The sequence below is a fragment of the Chroicocephalus ridibundus genome, chromosome 1 (genome assembly GCF_963924245.1).
Source record: "Chroicocephalus ridibundus chromosome 1, bChrRid1.1, whole genome shotgun sequence".
Taxonomy (NCBI): Eukaryota; Metazoa; Chordata; class Aves; order Charadriiformes; family Laridae; genus Chroicocephalus; species Chroicocephalus ridibundus.
Window position 1 is genome coordinate 217,347,600 of NC_086284.1, and position 16,548 is coordinate 217,364,147.

At 48.1% G+C, this 16,548-nt stretch overlaps 1 protein-coding gene across 2 annotated transcripts in view; it reads right to left on the minus strand.

The window, feature by feature from the left end:
• Positions 1-16,548, minus strand: part of PLXNA4 (plexin A4) — a 477,218-nt gene that overhangs the window by 114,654 nt on the left and 346,016 nt on the right. For both annotated transcript variants that reach the window (XM_063323702.1, XM_063323701.1), the window contains exons 6-7: positions 4,919-5,042; positions 1,377-1,530 (exon numbers count right to left, since the gene is read on the minus strand). In XM_063323702.1, coding sequence (XP_063179772.1) covers positions 1,377-1,530; positions 4,919-5,042 — 278 coding nt within the window. The remainder of the gene's footprint in view (positions 1-1,376; positions 1,531-4,918; positions 5,043-16,548) is intronic.

Consider the following 16,548-nt stretch of genomic DNA (forward strand, 5'->3'; position numbering starts at 1 on the left):
TCGACTCTGCTGCCCATCTGCTGCCGCCGTCTTTGACAGCTCTGTTAACCGCTTCGTATTTAACAACTTTGCCAGCGTCTTGCATATATTTTAAAACAGGTTGTGAGGATTGGATGGCTCCAGGGATCAGATGTGCTACAGAGCCACACATCCTTTGATTCCATTCCAGCTTCTGGCACTCTGCATGGAGGACTTGGTCTTTGCAGAGGTGCAGACCACCAGCTGCTGAAGTTGATACAAGCCGTAGGTGCCCAGCTTCTCTGGAAACCATCCTTCACATAAATCTCTCTCTCTTGTCCTGCCTCCAGCTTCCACTGCTATTTTTGTTTGCTGGTTGTTTATAGACTGGCCTGGGACAGATGTCCATACTGAGGAAATAGTTTCTGGCATCTCTCTCAGTAGGCAAACATGACTGTTAACTTGGTGGGACCTGAAAGTGGTAACCGCCCTTTGGGGGCTTGTTTTGGAGGTGCCATGGAGAGCACATGCAGCTGTGGGCAGCCTGGGGAGAGCAGAGATGATGGTGACAGTTTGTTTCACTTCATTTTCTGTGGCCTGAGGATCTTCAGAGACAAACTTTACTGTAAAATTTCACACGATTTCAAGGACAAAAATGGCATCATCCTCTCTGCGTCTCTTGGGGTGATCAGTAGGGTTAATGTTTTTATATAACGTCCCTGCAAAGAGCCACAGGTGCTCTTGAAAGTACCTAGAAAAGTTGTTGGAAAAGGGAAACAAAAAATGGCAGGAAATTGAGGGGTGGGGGGCACCCTTGGAGACAAGTTATTTCTGTGCTGGACCACTCTGGAGAGGGAGCCAGTAAAAAAAATGGCACAACTGAAGTCAGTAAAGGACAGAGACAAAGACAAGGAACTGAGCATACAAGTCTAAATCTGGGAGGAGCAGGATGAAATTACGGACAGGATCGTTCACGTCTTCAGGACTTTCTGGCCACTGCAGAGGGTGAGATGTGCTGAGAGCAGGTACAACCTCATTCCCTGGGTTGTATAACACCAGCCTGGACAAAAGGTGAGCGAATATCCCATATCATCTCTTGTCTTTGCTGGATATATGTAACTGCCACTCGGTGGCAGTCTGAAAACACATACTATCACACATATAAGCACCTTAACGCAGGTACTGGTATTGCAGCATGACACTTGCACACGTGCGCACACATAAACACACACACATTCAGACAACTCATAGTACAAGCACCAGCACAGTGTCCCACCTACTCCCTGTGCTTTGCATACTCTGTCCCCAGGCTCCCATGATCCAAATTCTGCTTTCGGAGAAAGCAGGAGAGACACAGGGGTGTGGGGTGAGGAAAGGAGGGAGAAGTGGTGCAGACGGAGGAGCTGTGGGATACCTACCGTTCTCTGTGACGATCTGGGGCACCTCTTTGGCAGCTGGTGAGATGCATTGGATCTGACTGCCCACCACCAAGCCATCCATCTCCGAAAGGTCCTCGAATGTGCAATTGACTCCTGCTGACAGCTCGGGGACATTGTAGGTCTCCAAGACCAGCTGCAAGCAAAGAGGGAGGGAGGGAGGGAGGGAAGAATAGATAGAAAAAAAGAAAAGAGAAAATACTAAGCCAAACAACAGAGCTGGGTCAGCAGGAGAGAATTACACTGGAGAGGTTGGACAAAGAGCCTCTTGCTAGAGAGAGCATCCTCCTTCAACAGAAAGCAGCGATTCAGGAGAGGGATGTGTGTGCGGAGGGGGAAGGGGATGAGATGCTGATGCCGACACAAGTGGTACGTGGCTATGCAGGGACAACGGCACTGCATCCCAGTGCTGGCTGGGTCAGTGGAGAGGAGGGAGTGCTCACTATCTGTCATGCAAGTGTAAGGTTAGGCAGGGAGTCTTTGGGGGCCAGCTGTGGAGACTAGGGCTTTGGTGGCCCCAAGGCACGCGGTTTCTGAGGAAGGCGACTACTACTCACAAGAGGCACTCTGCAGACTACAGAGAAACTGTAGCGCTCCAGTCTAACTCTCTACGGCCTGCTCTCCTAGCATCAGCAGATGGGGGAGCGCTCTGTCACCAAGTTCCTGTGTAAGGAGAGTCTAGTTACAGCCTTCAGTCCACCACAAAGAAACGATGTCTCTAGAGGCACAGCAAACCTCTCCTGCCCATCCCACCAAAGAAGCAGTTGGCCCTGGGGACATGCCGTGGGCTGCCTTACATAAAAAAAAGCTGTGAAGGAGAAATTGCCCATGTTTTTAGAGTTTACGACACCCACTGGAATTTCTATGTCATTGCCCATGGTCACGAAGGAAAGGAATGTCACTGTTTATTCTCTGGAGAAGGACACTCATGCTGCTAACTTCCCAGACCAGCTAAGGTCCTGCACCACTGCGTTCCATCTTTGAGGGTCCTGCCCAACCCACTAGACCATGTCTTAACACAGAGGCATCCCAGGGTACTTCTAGCACCTGTTGATGACCTACTAGTTAGTATAAATTCAGAGGTTTTGTGACCAACCACTAGAGCCAGCCACTTGACACAGGCACAAATGCAGATGCTCTCCACACTTGCCTCCTCCATGAGCTAGCTGAGGCCCTATCTGATGTGACAGTCACTAGAAGGAGACACAAATGCATGCTGAAGTGTTGTTTCTACCAGCACAAAGAACAGAGGAGGCCAGTCCAGGTGACAAAACAGGAGAGGATGACAACATAACATAACATAATGTGTACTGCTCCCCCACACTGTGTTTTCCTCACTTAGGGAAGGCTTGGAGATATTCACATTAGGCACCACCAGGAAGAAAGGCTGAGCAGACAGGCCTTAGCCCTGGCTGACATAAAAACTTTTTGAGAGTATGTTCATTTTTGGCAACAGGAAAGGTGATTTTTTGGTCTTGGATGGGGAGTAGGAAAAAGCTTTGGTTATTTGGATGGATTTAGCACCCAGGCTAAATCCATTCTCCCTGCTCATTAATACACTGCTAGCAATGGAGAAGGGGAAACTATTCTGCTTAATAAATATTTCTGTCTGAGCCCGGGCAATGCAGAATGAAGATGTGCCATGCAGAAGATGACACCAATGGATAGACCAGTAGTGCTTGGCAACAAACATCATGAGCCACTGCACACTCTGAACAGACAAGAAGTCCTACAACACACATGGCTGCTCTGCAGCTGCTTTTATGAGGGAAGAATGGATCCTTCTCCCAGCAAGTATCTCTCCTCAGAGATTCCAGAGCATCATCTCTGGACTGAAACAGACTCAATTTTCCAAGTCCACAGACTGAAACAGACTCAAATACAATTTTCCAAGTCCCTGTTAGTGCCTAAAATCTAAAAGATTGCCTGGCCACACAGATACCCTCTCTGCCTCTGTGGATAAGAACTAAATATCATTGACCCTTTGCTAGAATCCAAGTGAGACTTGGTAAGGACACCACCAGACATTTCTTCGCTGGTGCCCTCCTCTTGATTTGCCAAGAGACTATCTGTGGTGACTGTGTGTGAGCTGGGACACCAGTATATCTGGGACTGGGCTGAGACTCCCATTGAAATGTTCATGCAAATTACTGGGTACCAGTCAGGCGACGGCAACTTCTGATCCCAGCAGCTCTGGGTTGACTTGCCCTGCCAGAGTAACCTAGAGGTAAAGGTCTTTTATTCTGTTGTCAATTTCAATCGCCCTGAGCCAGCTAGTCCCCCAGGATTTATTCCAACATGAAAGAATTCAACCGCTACTGAGAGAATAAGAAAAAGAAACCTTGAACTCCCAGAAGAACAAAGGACTCAAGATGTCTCAGATCAGTTCTGTTTGAAGCCTAGGAAAGTAAAGTCACAGCAAAGTTAAGAGGCTGAAACAAAGCAGCAATGATTGGACATGCAGGCATTGAAAGGCCGATTTCATTACCACTGAAGAAACCCTAGCACTCCAAAACTTGTCACCTGGAAGATGTCTGGCAGCTGTACCTTGAGCAACATCATTTAGACCTTTCAGGGTATGGGGTTAGTGAACAACTCATCCAGAGATGGAGCTTTTGGGGCCTGACTTATCAACTCAATTACAGCCCAAACTAGTTTGGCCAAAAGGACAGAGCCCTAGTAGCCTGAACGAAATAGATCTCTGTCTCCTTCTCAGAGGGTGTTGAGATCTCACCACATAAGGTACTGCTGTCATGAGTCAGGAGATAAACCACAAACTGGTTAGAACTTCAACAGAGATTTCTTGTCTCAAGTCCAGAAAATCAGGATCATCTACTGCTCTACCAGCATTCACTGTGTGGCTTTGTTGGCTGCTGACTTGAGTAGCTCAAGGTCATAAAGGCTAAACTTTGTGCTGAGGAAGACAGATAATGAACCTTCACGCTGAGAGCATGAACCTTGGCAGACTTAGGTTCCTCTGCATAGCATCCTGCCTCTCTGCTCTGTATACCCAGTGCTGGAACTGAAGCAGGGTGGAGTTCTTGATGGCTTAAGACAGACATATTTCCACCCAAGGTGACAGAAAATTGGAGCTTATTGAAATAACATACGGTATCCCTCACTTGTCCTTATCCTAGAAGGTCATTTCGTTATTTCATAATGCCTGAAGTCTGTGTCCAGCCATACACAAAACCCTCTCCCGATGAAGTAAACAACTACACTGTATGCACACAACAATTGCAAGGGTACAAAGTCCCTTCAGACCTACTCTCAGCTCCCCATGGCAAACAGGAAAACCTCTTCCACACTTCTAGAGAGGGGATAACCAAGGACAAAACGTCCTCCCATGGCAAATCTTTCTCTGTGCTGGAAAGTTGCTGGGGAAGGTAATAGACTCTGGAGAACCTCGTGCGTGCAGCTGCCAGTCCTTCCCACTCGTGCTGAACCCAGGTGGCACATACCTGAGTCTGACAAACTGCATGGGCAGATTAAACTTGAGGGGGACAAGGATTAACGTTCCTCACCAATACGTTGTACTGGGAGACGGAGATGTTGTTGGGATGCACGGTAAGCCGGACACACTGCTTCATCTCTGAGGCGAATCTCCGAGGCTCGCTGGAGCGTTCACATCGCTCCTTCCTCGTGCACCTGCGCAAATGGGAACAGAGAGGGACAGAGTTAGCACGACAAAACGCTGTGAGGGCGAGCACAACCCTGGGACATGGAAGGAACAATGATTTTGGATGGAAAGTCAACACTGTAACCTTTGGGACCGCACTAGCTGGAAAACCACACTCCTGCTCTGACTCCAGCGCTAGCAGCCGTGGGATCACTCCTCAGGCTGGAGAGTTGTAAGGACACCATGAGAGGAGGAAGTGTGTTGGGTGAAAGCCCCATCCCTTGGGTAGGATGCACAGCTCTAGAGATGCTCTGTCTCTCCACCCACATCGCCGGTACAGCGTAACCTTCCCTTGGCAGCCCTGAAATCTGTCCCGTCCAAGGGCAGTGGGACATCTTACACAAGGATGTCCTTTTAGAGTAGCCGTGCATAGTCCATGCTCTTTGGCCCTGCTGTGGTACTTCTGGGCTGCTGGTACCTCTCTGCTGGGAAGGGGCAGCCCTCCCATCCATCGCCCTGCGGCTGCTAAGTAGTCCCAGGCCGATTGAGGGCACTGGTTTGAAAGTGCCTGACTGGAGGTGCCCAGAGTTGAATCTTAAAAATTCTGGTGCTCCCAATTCGTGAGACTTCAGTGAAATTGGTGAGTGCACAGCACCTGGTCTGCACAAGCTTATGAAGCTTACACCACACGCTAATTGTCGTCAGTGCTCTCAGCACTGTCACTGCCTCTTGCCTCGTCTGTCCAGTGTAAATGCAAGCCAGCAATGTGAATTGGTAGCAGCGCGCCCTGTTTCAATCCAGATTTGCATTTGCTTAGCATAAAACACATCTGTATTTTACTCCACGTGCACCGCCAAGGCCATCACTTCAAGGAAGGAAGATGTCTGCCTCGAAATCCACAGGGTTAATACAAAAGGACAGCTCCAACTGCATGCCAATTACCTTTTGCCATTAAGCTAATGTTATGGACTTGCACAGGGTGCCTTCAATGGATTTTGTTATTAGCAGTGCTATTACCCCCCATTAAAATCAGCTATAAAGACTAAGTGCGGATGTTAAATTATTCACCCACTCCCAGACTTCGGAGTCTTAGTTGTGAGAGCACGCGGGGGCTGCTGGAGGGTTAGCTCCAAGATCAGCCCTCAATGTCCTTGCTCCCTGGAGCAGAGATTGTGCCTATATGCATGGGGATTTGCAGACAGGGATCTAAGGCAACAGATGCAAAAGCAACGCAATATATGGCTGAGCCTGAATATTACAAAGCTTGGGATCTGGCCCAAAACTTTAGGGCTTGGCTTCTCTCTAGTGGCTGACACTAGATAAAATGAGCACCCCAATTTCAAACTCAAATTGCTCCGTCTTTCTGGTAGCGGAAAGTTTTGTATTTCCAGTGGCAGTAATCATAAAGTGAAATCTCTGCTGTTCTCAGCGTGCTCTTGGTTTGTTTTGCAGATTTGAGAGAGCAAGAGCAGCACTGCAGCTCCCACTCTCCGTTCCCTAGGAGCCTTCATCCCATTAAGTCTCCTTTAGCGCTGCCGCATGCTGGATCAGGAATTTTAAACGTGCAGTCTCCAGAGGGTTGGATGGATAGACGATTAACTACTCCCAAAACTGTAAGTCCCCTATCGCGGAACGAAAGCCAGGGTAAAATGCAGACCTGAGATTTTTGTAAGCACTTCTATAAAACAAATAGGCACGGCAATCCCATCAGAGCTCTGCAGGGCATGGGAGCTCCTCTCCTGAGAATAGCTTGGAAGGAAACTCTTTTGGGCTCGGTGTCAAAGCACAAGTGCCCGAATTCTTCAAGATGTCCTGCTACCTCCCGTTTATTTCCTCCAGCTGCAACACAACAGAAATGTCTGGATTTTCTAAAATTAAACGGGCGGATACCCAGGCTCAGTTCAAATGTAAGAGCACAGTAGGTTGCAAACACATCCAGCACATTTGCACAGAAGGACAACACATGGGTATAGGTTAAGCATCGAGGAATGTGGTTTGTATTCCCACCCCACCACTGCGCAGGAATATATTTTATCTTGCTGTTTACTGGTCATACACATTTAAGACATGTAACTCCTCAGACCAAAAACTCACCCTATATTAGACTGACGCATCTTGCAGCCGTGATGTCTGTTGTAAGGTGTGTTGCCACCCAAATAACGAAATGATGAAAAACCCAAACCAAACTAAGCCTGGTTTTAATATAATGTTAAGGTTGCAGTGTCAGGCTCTCAGGAATTAGACTGAAAGGAGCTTCTGCACTCCTAAATCTGCTCCCTGCACTGACACACTGCAAGCCAGACTTTAATTACAGGATCACACATTATTATTCCTTTTTTTCCACAGGTGACCTCAATTCTGCCAATTCCTAACTTTTGACTTTTACTGACTGACTTTTTCAATGTAATTTCTCAATTTAAAACAAAGTGGGGAGAAAACCTCCAAAAGACCTGACTGTGCCTGGTGCTCGAGTCTGATGACGGGGGAGCTCTGCCAAGCTGAACCAAACCGAGCTGGGGTCTGCGTCAACTGCAGAGTTCAGGCACTTGAGTCAACATCACAGACCCCTTCCTTGAGCTAGCAGCATAATTCATTCCAGGTAACTGATCCCAGATGCTGCATAAATCAAGACTAAAGGGATGGATCCACGTGCCAGTGGGTTTTGCAGGTTTATCCATGAAGAAAGAGGTGATGTGGGCTCTTCTCCAGAGCCTTTTGGTTCCCCCCATCTCCTCTTCCTTGACCACCTTATCTATCCTGAGCTGGAGCACACGGAGCATCCTGTGGGCTTACTCACCACGCTCTCCCAGGCATCTACCCGACACCTGCAATTGAGGTTCTTCGGAGGCAAAATGCAGATCTTCAGTGGAACAGAAAAAGGTACAGACTTGTCATAAAGTAACCTTCCCCCTCCGGTCTTCCTCTGCACTGCCAAAAATGTTCTGCCCTCCCCCAAGAGTCGGAGGGGAACAGCACAGAAAATTGTTTCAGTGTGTGCAGAGCAAAGTATTTCCCTCCAGCATCAGCCTCTCGAATCCCTGAATGGTGTTGGCTGAAACACAGAAACAAACATGGCAAAAGACCCAGCCGCTGAAGGCAGCTGCCCAGAGGGGATATTCCAGCCCAAAAAGTAACTTCAGCAATTTCTAAATAGAGACAAATGGGACTTTTAATAAATAAGTACTTCCAGACACAAGTGCCTGCCTTAGAAAAGCGGTCACCTGGAAGGCAGCTGCCTGCACACGGCAGCTGGACTGCGAATGGGATAATGAAGTATCCCAACCCCAACTAATCATTGCTGTTGTCTCTGTTGAGAGTCAGCGCGTACTTTGGGGCCTGGGAGATTGCTGTGACTCTGCTGCGCTCTCATCTGGTGTGTCTAATACAGCTTATACAGAAAAAAAAAACCCCAAAAACCACCTTGTACTGCCAATAACTGTTTCACTTTAATAAAATATCAGTGACTCTGACATGCCGGGTCTGTCAATATGCTGAGATCACTTTCCACTGCCATATAACCTAATTCAATGCTATTCACGCTATAATTAGCTGGTGCGTAACTCCCACCCAGTGGCATCGCATTACACTTAAGACACCTAAAAGAGCATATTCCATTCCTGAACTTATTTGCATAAGATTATGGTGTAGACATGGCACTTCTCTGTACATCTTAATAGCACCTGCTATTTCATTATCGGCTGCATCTTTAACAATTGCAAGTGTCCTGCTTCTGTCCAAACCATTAATACAAACACTAAGAAACCAGTCCTACCGCTGAACCATAAGGAATATTATTTCCTCCTCATCTCCCATTAAGAATAAATACCGCTAACGCTAACCCTCTGTTCACCATCCACTAACCAATTATTTTAATAATGTTAAATTAATACTTTGTGCTTCTATAGCACCTCTCATCTGAGGATCTCAAAGGGCTTTGCCTGGAGCTAATTAAACTTCACGACATCTCTGTGAGGTTGAAACATTACTACGCAGAGACAGGAAAGTGAGGCATAGATTTGAGATGGATGTGAGAGAGCAGAGCAAAGCCCAGGTCTCCTTGAGGATGAGATGACAGCCCTGGATTGGGACCCAAGAGATCCTGGTTAAATCCCAGGTCTGCCATCTGGAACCTAAAGCCACCTGTTGGGGACACATTCTGCAAACACCAGCTGCAGAGGGGTAAGGCGCTATTCTATTTCTGCAACGAGATGCTAAGGGGCTCTTCCGCCTTCCCTAGGGCTTGGTCAAACCAAGCCCAGACTCACTCCACCACCTCCAGCGTTTATCCCTAAATGTCTGAAGTTAGGTGGGTTAATCTGAAGCCCAGAAATCTTTGGAGAGGCTGAGCACAGAGCCAAGACCTCCATGCACCTGGACAGACCAGGTACAAGAAGAGTCAAGTGGGGTTCTCCTCCACCTGAAAACTCTTTGTTTTCGCTGTGCAGTGTGGGAAACTGATCGTGCTATTGCAGGGTTTCCAGCCATGTGCCTGCTTTCACCTGCCTTTGCCTCTCAGTGAAGACACATCACCATCTTGCTGTAGAAAAAACACCAACCAAAAAAAAAAACCCACAATCCCCACCCCGCAAAAAAACCAAAAACCAACAAGCTAAAAAACATTATATTTATTTTTCATCTTGACTCTTTTTGGCTGTATCTTTTTTTCCTGCATGCCCAACATAGTGGGGTCCTGAACCTTGCTGCACCCTCACTGTACAGTCCTGCAGATCCTTATCCCCCAGTTTATCCTGAAGAGTCGCTCTCGTACTTCTCTGGAGCATTGCATCTCCCCTTTCTCCCACCTTGGCATTGTGTCGTTGCCATCCAGACCTCATGGGATCTGGACTAACGGTGACAAAGTGGCTGTGATCACAGCATCTGCAGGGGATGAAGCTTGGTTCAGGAGTCCGAAGATGACTGAAACAGGAAGATCTCTTCTGACCATGTGGGGGCTAGGGACAGGGGGAAAAATGGGGAAAATGTGCTGTTTGCAGAGGAAAGGGAGCAAGGGAGGTGTGACGCCAAGAACTAAGTGTTAACTGAGGCCATACCTTGTGAGAGCAGTGAGGCGGGACAAGTGCCTCCAAGGGGAAGGCCTACCTGCCTCTCCTACTTCTTGTCCAGCTCTCCATCCCACCACTGCCAGAAATACCCTAGTTTGCTTTGGGTGACTCCTGATTTCTTAGCAGAGGGAAATGAGAAGGTGCTGGTGTGCTCTCCCCGCCCAAGCAGGGTGCTCAGAGGTTGGCAGAGCTGCAGATGCTCCTAGGACCTGAGCCAATGCACCCCTGCAGCTCCCATTTCTTGCACCAGGATGGAGGCACATGCTGCACTGAGAGCTCTACAGACCAAGATGTCCAGCATTCTCTCTGGCCATTCATTAGGGTCAAACTACTTCACAGTCCCATGAGCTTTTCCCTTAGTCATACCTGCTGGCAAGGCAGCCCTTAGTATCACCTGTGATGGCAAATTAAATGCATTTAAAAGGCACGATGGCCCTTGTACCTGGCCTTTTTAGTGGCAATTATTTTTCTAAGACATGCAAAACCCTGATAAGATCGTGCAGTGAGTTTCTCTTATAATTTCGACTTCCAGGTCCGTGGTGCTCAGCTGCTCCACAGACCCATACGGTGGCCTGGGGCCACAAGACTTTGGGGAGAGGGGGAAAGTTTTTCTGCTAATTCACACCATTAGCCAAATCTGGTGGTCCCTGCTACAGACCAAACTAACTGACACCCTGAGCGGACAAAATAGACAGAGACAAATAGTCCTGGGAAGAGAAAGCCAAGGAGGAAGTTTCTGTAAACCTTTTTTTCTTTTTTTTTCTTGTGGGGAGGTGGAATTAATGCAGTCAAAAAAACAGCATATAGTCCTGACTGAGTCTTTCTTGTTCGTATCCATAGCTGTTGAAAAAGGAGAAGATTTTGATTCTGTTTTCTTTTTCTTTTTCTTCATTTTCCCAGAAGCAGACTAAAATATCCAACTTTTCTAATATGAGACACAAAAAAAGTGTCAGTTTTCTGGCAATGGAAAAGGTCTTATCTACAATTTTGTCAATTAAAAACAATTTTCAAGACAAAAGAGTGGTGATTGGATCTGATCAGACATTTCTACTCAGAACAGAGGGGCTTTTTTTTACAAATGGCAATTAGCACATTATACATTTTTTTTATTCAGAAAAAAAAAAAAAAGAAAAAATCTTACCATTAAAAAAAAATGAATTCCAAGAAACAAAATCCAAACAAATTAATCCTTTTTGGAGAAGCCTAACCATTTGATGCACAGCAGCTTTTTTTTTGAGTGCTTTTGCATCGCGAGGCTCATAATCTGGCCAGTGAGGTGGGCTCGCAGTGAAGACAAGGTTCATGAAGCATCTGTATTTGATGCCAAAGGTGGGGGGAGCAGCATGAGAGGCAGCTCAGTGGTTTGGGTCAGCTCAGCAAATGACACCCCTCCACCACCTCCAAACAGGTAATTTACGGGCATCGCTGTTTTGCAAAAGGTTTTGACATTTCAGCTTTCCTTTCTGATTCCAAACTGTGACATTTCCTCCAGGGGACAAATTCACCCACCCTTTGACAGAATAACCACAGCCACCCTTTCCTTACACCATCCCACCAGTGCTGGTAAACTCAAGGTGGCAGGTGGGAACAAGTGCACACCCCATTCACACCACCAAGGACAGGCCACCGGGGCAGGATGGGACATTTTGATGGGACACAGGCTCAATGTCAGGATGCCCCTTTGCCTCCCCAGTGTGTTCATTGCTAGACGTTTTGTTGTGGTGTGGGGTCACTCACAACAAGGTCCTTGGCTCGTGCATGTTGGAGATGTTACTCTATCTCATTCCTCACCCCTTCCCAGTTCTGTGTCTTTGTGCTTGGACACAGTTGTCTATGCTTTTCTCATGTCTCTTAAGATCTGCCCCTTAAATTCACCATCTTTTGATCCTGCCTTCTTCTTGTCTTCTCAGGTTGTCTGTCTGTCTCCTTGACTCCTATCAGAAAGATTTTCATGTGTCTCCTAATCTCCTCATGCCTAACCAAGAGAAAATACGAGGTGGGGAAAGAGAACGTGGGCCTGGGTGGAACAGGGATGGGGACATAGGGGGTGGGGAGAAAGGTGGGGACGAAGGGTCCAGCAGCCAGCTTGCACATCTCAGACTCTCCACGAGGACAGCAATGTACATCACTGGTGTGAACATCCCCATGGTCCAAGCCACAAATATTCCCACACCTTCCTGTCCGTCATGGTCTGACATTTCTGCCACCTCCAATGGTGTTCAATAGACACAGGGGTGTTCAATAGACACATCCAAGGAGAAAGTTCAGGAAAATTCCCATGAAGGCGGGTAGAGGGGATGAAGGGAAGCTTTCAGGGAAATCGTATTTAGGTGTCAACTTGAAGACCCTGAGAAGCCCAGGTGGTTCCAGCTGTCCTGGAGCAAGACAGGGCAAGAGACAATGATTCTCCATTTCTCTGATCTCTTGATCTCCGAGGGGAAATCTGAGATTTCCCAGCCCAGCAAGAGCCCATGATGAGGTAGGCTGCAATTGCAGGTGGCTGGCAAGGGTCAAACTGAAGAGGATCCCCCAGCTACGGCTCAGCACAGATCAACAAATTGGGAATCTGAAATCTAGCAAGGGGGTGCAGTCATGGCACAGTAGCAGCTCTCCTTGCCCCCAGGAGGAAGAGGCACTTCCTCCAAAACTAAATAACAGAAAGGATGGCTGTTCCTCAAAGTCTTCAGTCTTGTACCACACCAGCATTTGTGTCCCGGGCAAAGCTGGGGTGGGCTATGGAGCCTGGGAGGCAACAAGGAGACTCCTGGCATCACTCCATCACTTGGGTTTTCCTCTCTCTACACAAAGCGACAGAGCTTCTGGATGAGGGTCACTTCATGTGCTACCTGTATCCCCAGCTTGCCTTCCCAGCACAGGCATTGCACAAAGGATCACCGAAGACTCCCTGTCCCTGCTTTGCCCGAAGTCCTTGCTCAGGGGACAGAGGGGATGTTTATCTCCTCGAAGACCATCCAGGTAGGTCGGTGATGCCTTTTGCAAGGTGGTCAGCAGAGGGAGCTCAGCGGAAGCCAAGTGCAAACCCTCCTAATGGCATTTTCAACCAGGGCTGGGGACAGGAGTCGGGCAAAGGGACTGCAGGGCACAGAGACACATTAATTTCCAGGAGGCTCTGGAGATTCAAACTATCTGGCTGTGATGGTCTGAATCAGTCTCGTTAGCCTGGTCCCTCTTTCAGGATGAGATGCAATATGACAGCTTCATTTTTTACTGGGGAGAAGGTTTTGGTTTCCCAGTTAGAAAGAAGGATGAGACACGAACAGGAACAGGGATCTGGGGATGTAATGAGAGGTTTGTTTTAGCCACAGTCTGACCAACGCGTAAAGCAGCCTTTGTGTGTCCTGTGACGGTTTTATCACAAGGGGGGAGCAAGGCTGGGGAAGGAGGGAGCAGCTGAAATTTGCCTTTCTCCCTGCTGGAGCCAAAGCAATTTTCTGGCTGGAGTCAGAAAAAGGAAGGAGATTCAGTCCCACTTGCATGTAAAGTTTAAGGTCAGTTTTAGCAATGTTTTGACATTTCCAGGTTCCCTTGGGGTCCTAAGAATAGGAATGCCATAAATGTCGAGACGTAGACGTAATTGACCTTAAGCTTTATGTGGTGATGTGGCGAATAGCTATTCCTCCCTCTCTACTCTTTCTGGCCTCCAGGTTGCCCTCCATCCCTGTCAGAGGATAGCTGAAAGTTAGCTCTCCCTGGCATGAAGGAGTTAAGCTTTATCCACTGCCTGGAATACTCCATTTGGGACAGAAAGACAGGAGATGCTGCAGGAAAAAAAAAGGGCAAATCCAAGCTGAGATCACGCGCAGGATCATTCCTGGGTAACCTGTCCTGGAGGTGAGAGGAGGGGACACTTTCTCAGCAAATTCATATGCACCCAAGGAAGGAGTCAGACCCTTGCTTTCATCTTTGGCTCTAACCCCAAACAGGCTCGCCTCCCTGAAAAACCTACTCTTCGGGCATCAAAGATGACTGTGGGCAAAGATGGGAAAAAGGCCATTGGGGTGGCCTCAGGAAGCCAAAGCAGGGTTTGGTTTTTTTTCAACTGGTAGTATTTTGGAACCTAGAGGTCTGCAGAATCTCTCAAAGAGAGATGGAAAAGGTAACTCAAGAAACCTGAAATTCACTTTTTGGAGCTTTGCATCTCCCCAGGGCAATTTTTCAGGGACCACGAGCCACAAAAAGTTTCAGAACGCTAACTAAAGCTGACTCCCACCTCTGCTCTTTTCAATGTCCCAGCAGGGACTGCCCTGGGGTGAAAGACCAAAAGTCCCCTCCATCCTTGGGCTACAGTCTGGGGAGGGAAATGCGACCCTGCCAAAGCTGCCTCTTCCCCACATGCCTCCTGCCCGCCGCCACCGACCCTGTCACTTCGCCAAATAGAGTGAGGATGTTAATTGCTCTGCCTGCTAATCTATTCTAATGCATGGTAATAGAAGCCGAGTTTCTGCCCTGATAACTCTCCCGGCTTATGCCGCAGAACGGCAATCCCACCACCCGCCCGTTATCTCTGTCCCCAGGTGGGCTCCTCCCTCTATCACAGCAATTGAATAAGCCCACCCCCGGAGCCCCGCGGGGCGTGGGTGCAAGGGATTTACTCCTCCATCTCCCGCCCTACAAAGCCAGGCACTCCATAAACAACATCCCTCCCCCCTGCCTGGGGGGATTTTATGCCCCTTCTCCTTCCCCTCTACCCTACTCCCCAAGTTTCCAGAGCTGCAGATTGTCTTGTCCCTGCTAATCTTGCCTGGGGGGCCCTGGGTTGGCCCATCAAATGCAACCTGCTCCCCTGACTGTGAACAAAGGTTCAGAGGTGGCCCAAGGACCACACCAGCTCACGCACTGCTGGGGTGCAGCCATGGACAAGCGATTTGTGTGTACACATGTGTGTGCCTCTGTAGGCAGATCCCTGATGAGCATTTTTATAGCTCATTCAAGCCTGAGATGAACGGGAGCATTTCACATGCAAATCCCTGGAAACTTGGAGCCTTTGTCCAATAAAGAATTGGAAATTGTATGCTGGCACAGGGGGAGGAGAGTGTGGAAATGAGGGAGGGGGTCTGTGGAAGGTGGTGTGGAAATAAACCTCTCAGCCTGTTCTGCTCAGCATGACAGAAAGGCTCTGTTCCTTCCCATGACAGCCGTCATGTTCAGAGAGACCTCAAAAAACCCCAACAAGTTCTGCAGCATCAGGCCACCTCCAGGACTGAGCAGCTCTGGGGTAAGGACTTGGCTCCAGGGGGGTCCCAGCCCCAGGCTGCAGGGGATGGTGGCATTTCAGCCTGGGGAACTCTACTTCCATTGACTTCAGATACCAATGAGACCCGTGGCATGAAGCTAGGCTGCCCTGACAAACAGTGGCATTCGTCAATTCCCACCTGACACTGCAAACTCACTTGAAGCTGTGACTAGCAGCAGTTGTGCTCGAAACGCACAGGTCCCTGGAAGAAACCTATTCACCACTGTAGAAGCAGTCTGAAAAAAGCCAACACGTATGTTTGACATCTGGGAGGATGGGTATCACCTGCTTTCATCCACTGACCCTTTCCAACCTCCTGCAAGGGTCAAAGACACCAGGAAAGGACGTCTCAGAAGCTGCAGGGTCTCTGCTATGCTGTCCCTTAAATCACAGCCCTCTGACTCCTTTTGTTGCTGAACTAACCAGGCACAACATGAGCCTGGAAGCTAAAGGCAGGAGGAGAATCTCAGAGCACAAAATCCCAAGCAGCAGGCAGAACTCACGCCAAAGGCACACATGTGAACTGCAGTCAGTCCGGAGCACTGTGGTGGTCCAGAAGAAAGGAAACACAGGAATGTGCCTGGAACCATGTTTTGCCATCTGCCCATAAAATACTGGGCTTCAAATGAAGATGGAAAAGCCCCTGAAGATTCAGCTGAAGGCTACCTGAGTAACACAAACTTCTGTCTCTGAGGAGGCAGTAAAATAACTTTCCCAGCACTGAATTCACTTACAGTCATTTTAAAGAAAATTAAAAAAAAGAAGAAAGTGAGAGAAAGGGAACGAGGTTGCTAGATAAGGCAAGTAATTAATGAACAAAATTACTTTTCCCAGAGAGCATCCTATCATGGCGCTTCCTATTCATGCTAATAATATTTGTGAGTGTCTTCCCCAGAACCTGGGTAGATAACACCTACGCTCTCCCGCGCTACTATATGCTCTCCTCTGCAAGGGCTGATGCAAATAATTTGTTCAAAGGGGATGAAGCTCTTTGTTCATGGCCTGATTCAGATGCCCAGGAACATCATCCCTGAATTATTCAGGAGAGCTTCTCTCAAATAACTCCAGAGAAATATATTTGGTCTTTTCCTTATCACCATGGCCCAAACACCAAGTATCTGTTGGTGAAGAGGATGTGAGGTGCCCATGCCTCCAGAAAGGTAAGATTTGGAGTGTGTTGTTCAGAGATCAGAGTTAATCCAAATCAGTAGTCCTGAG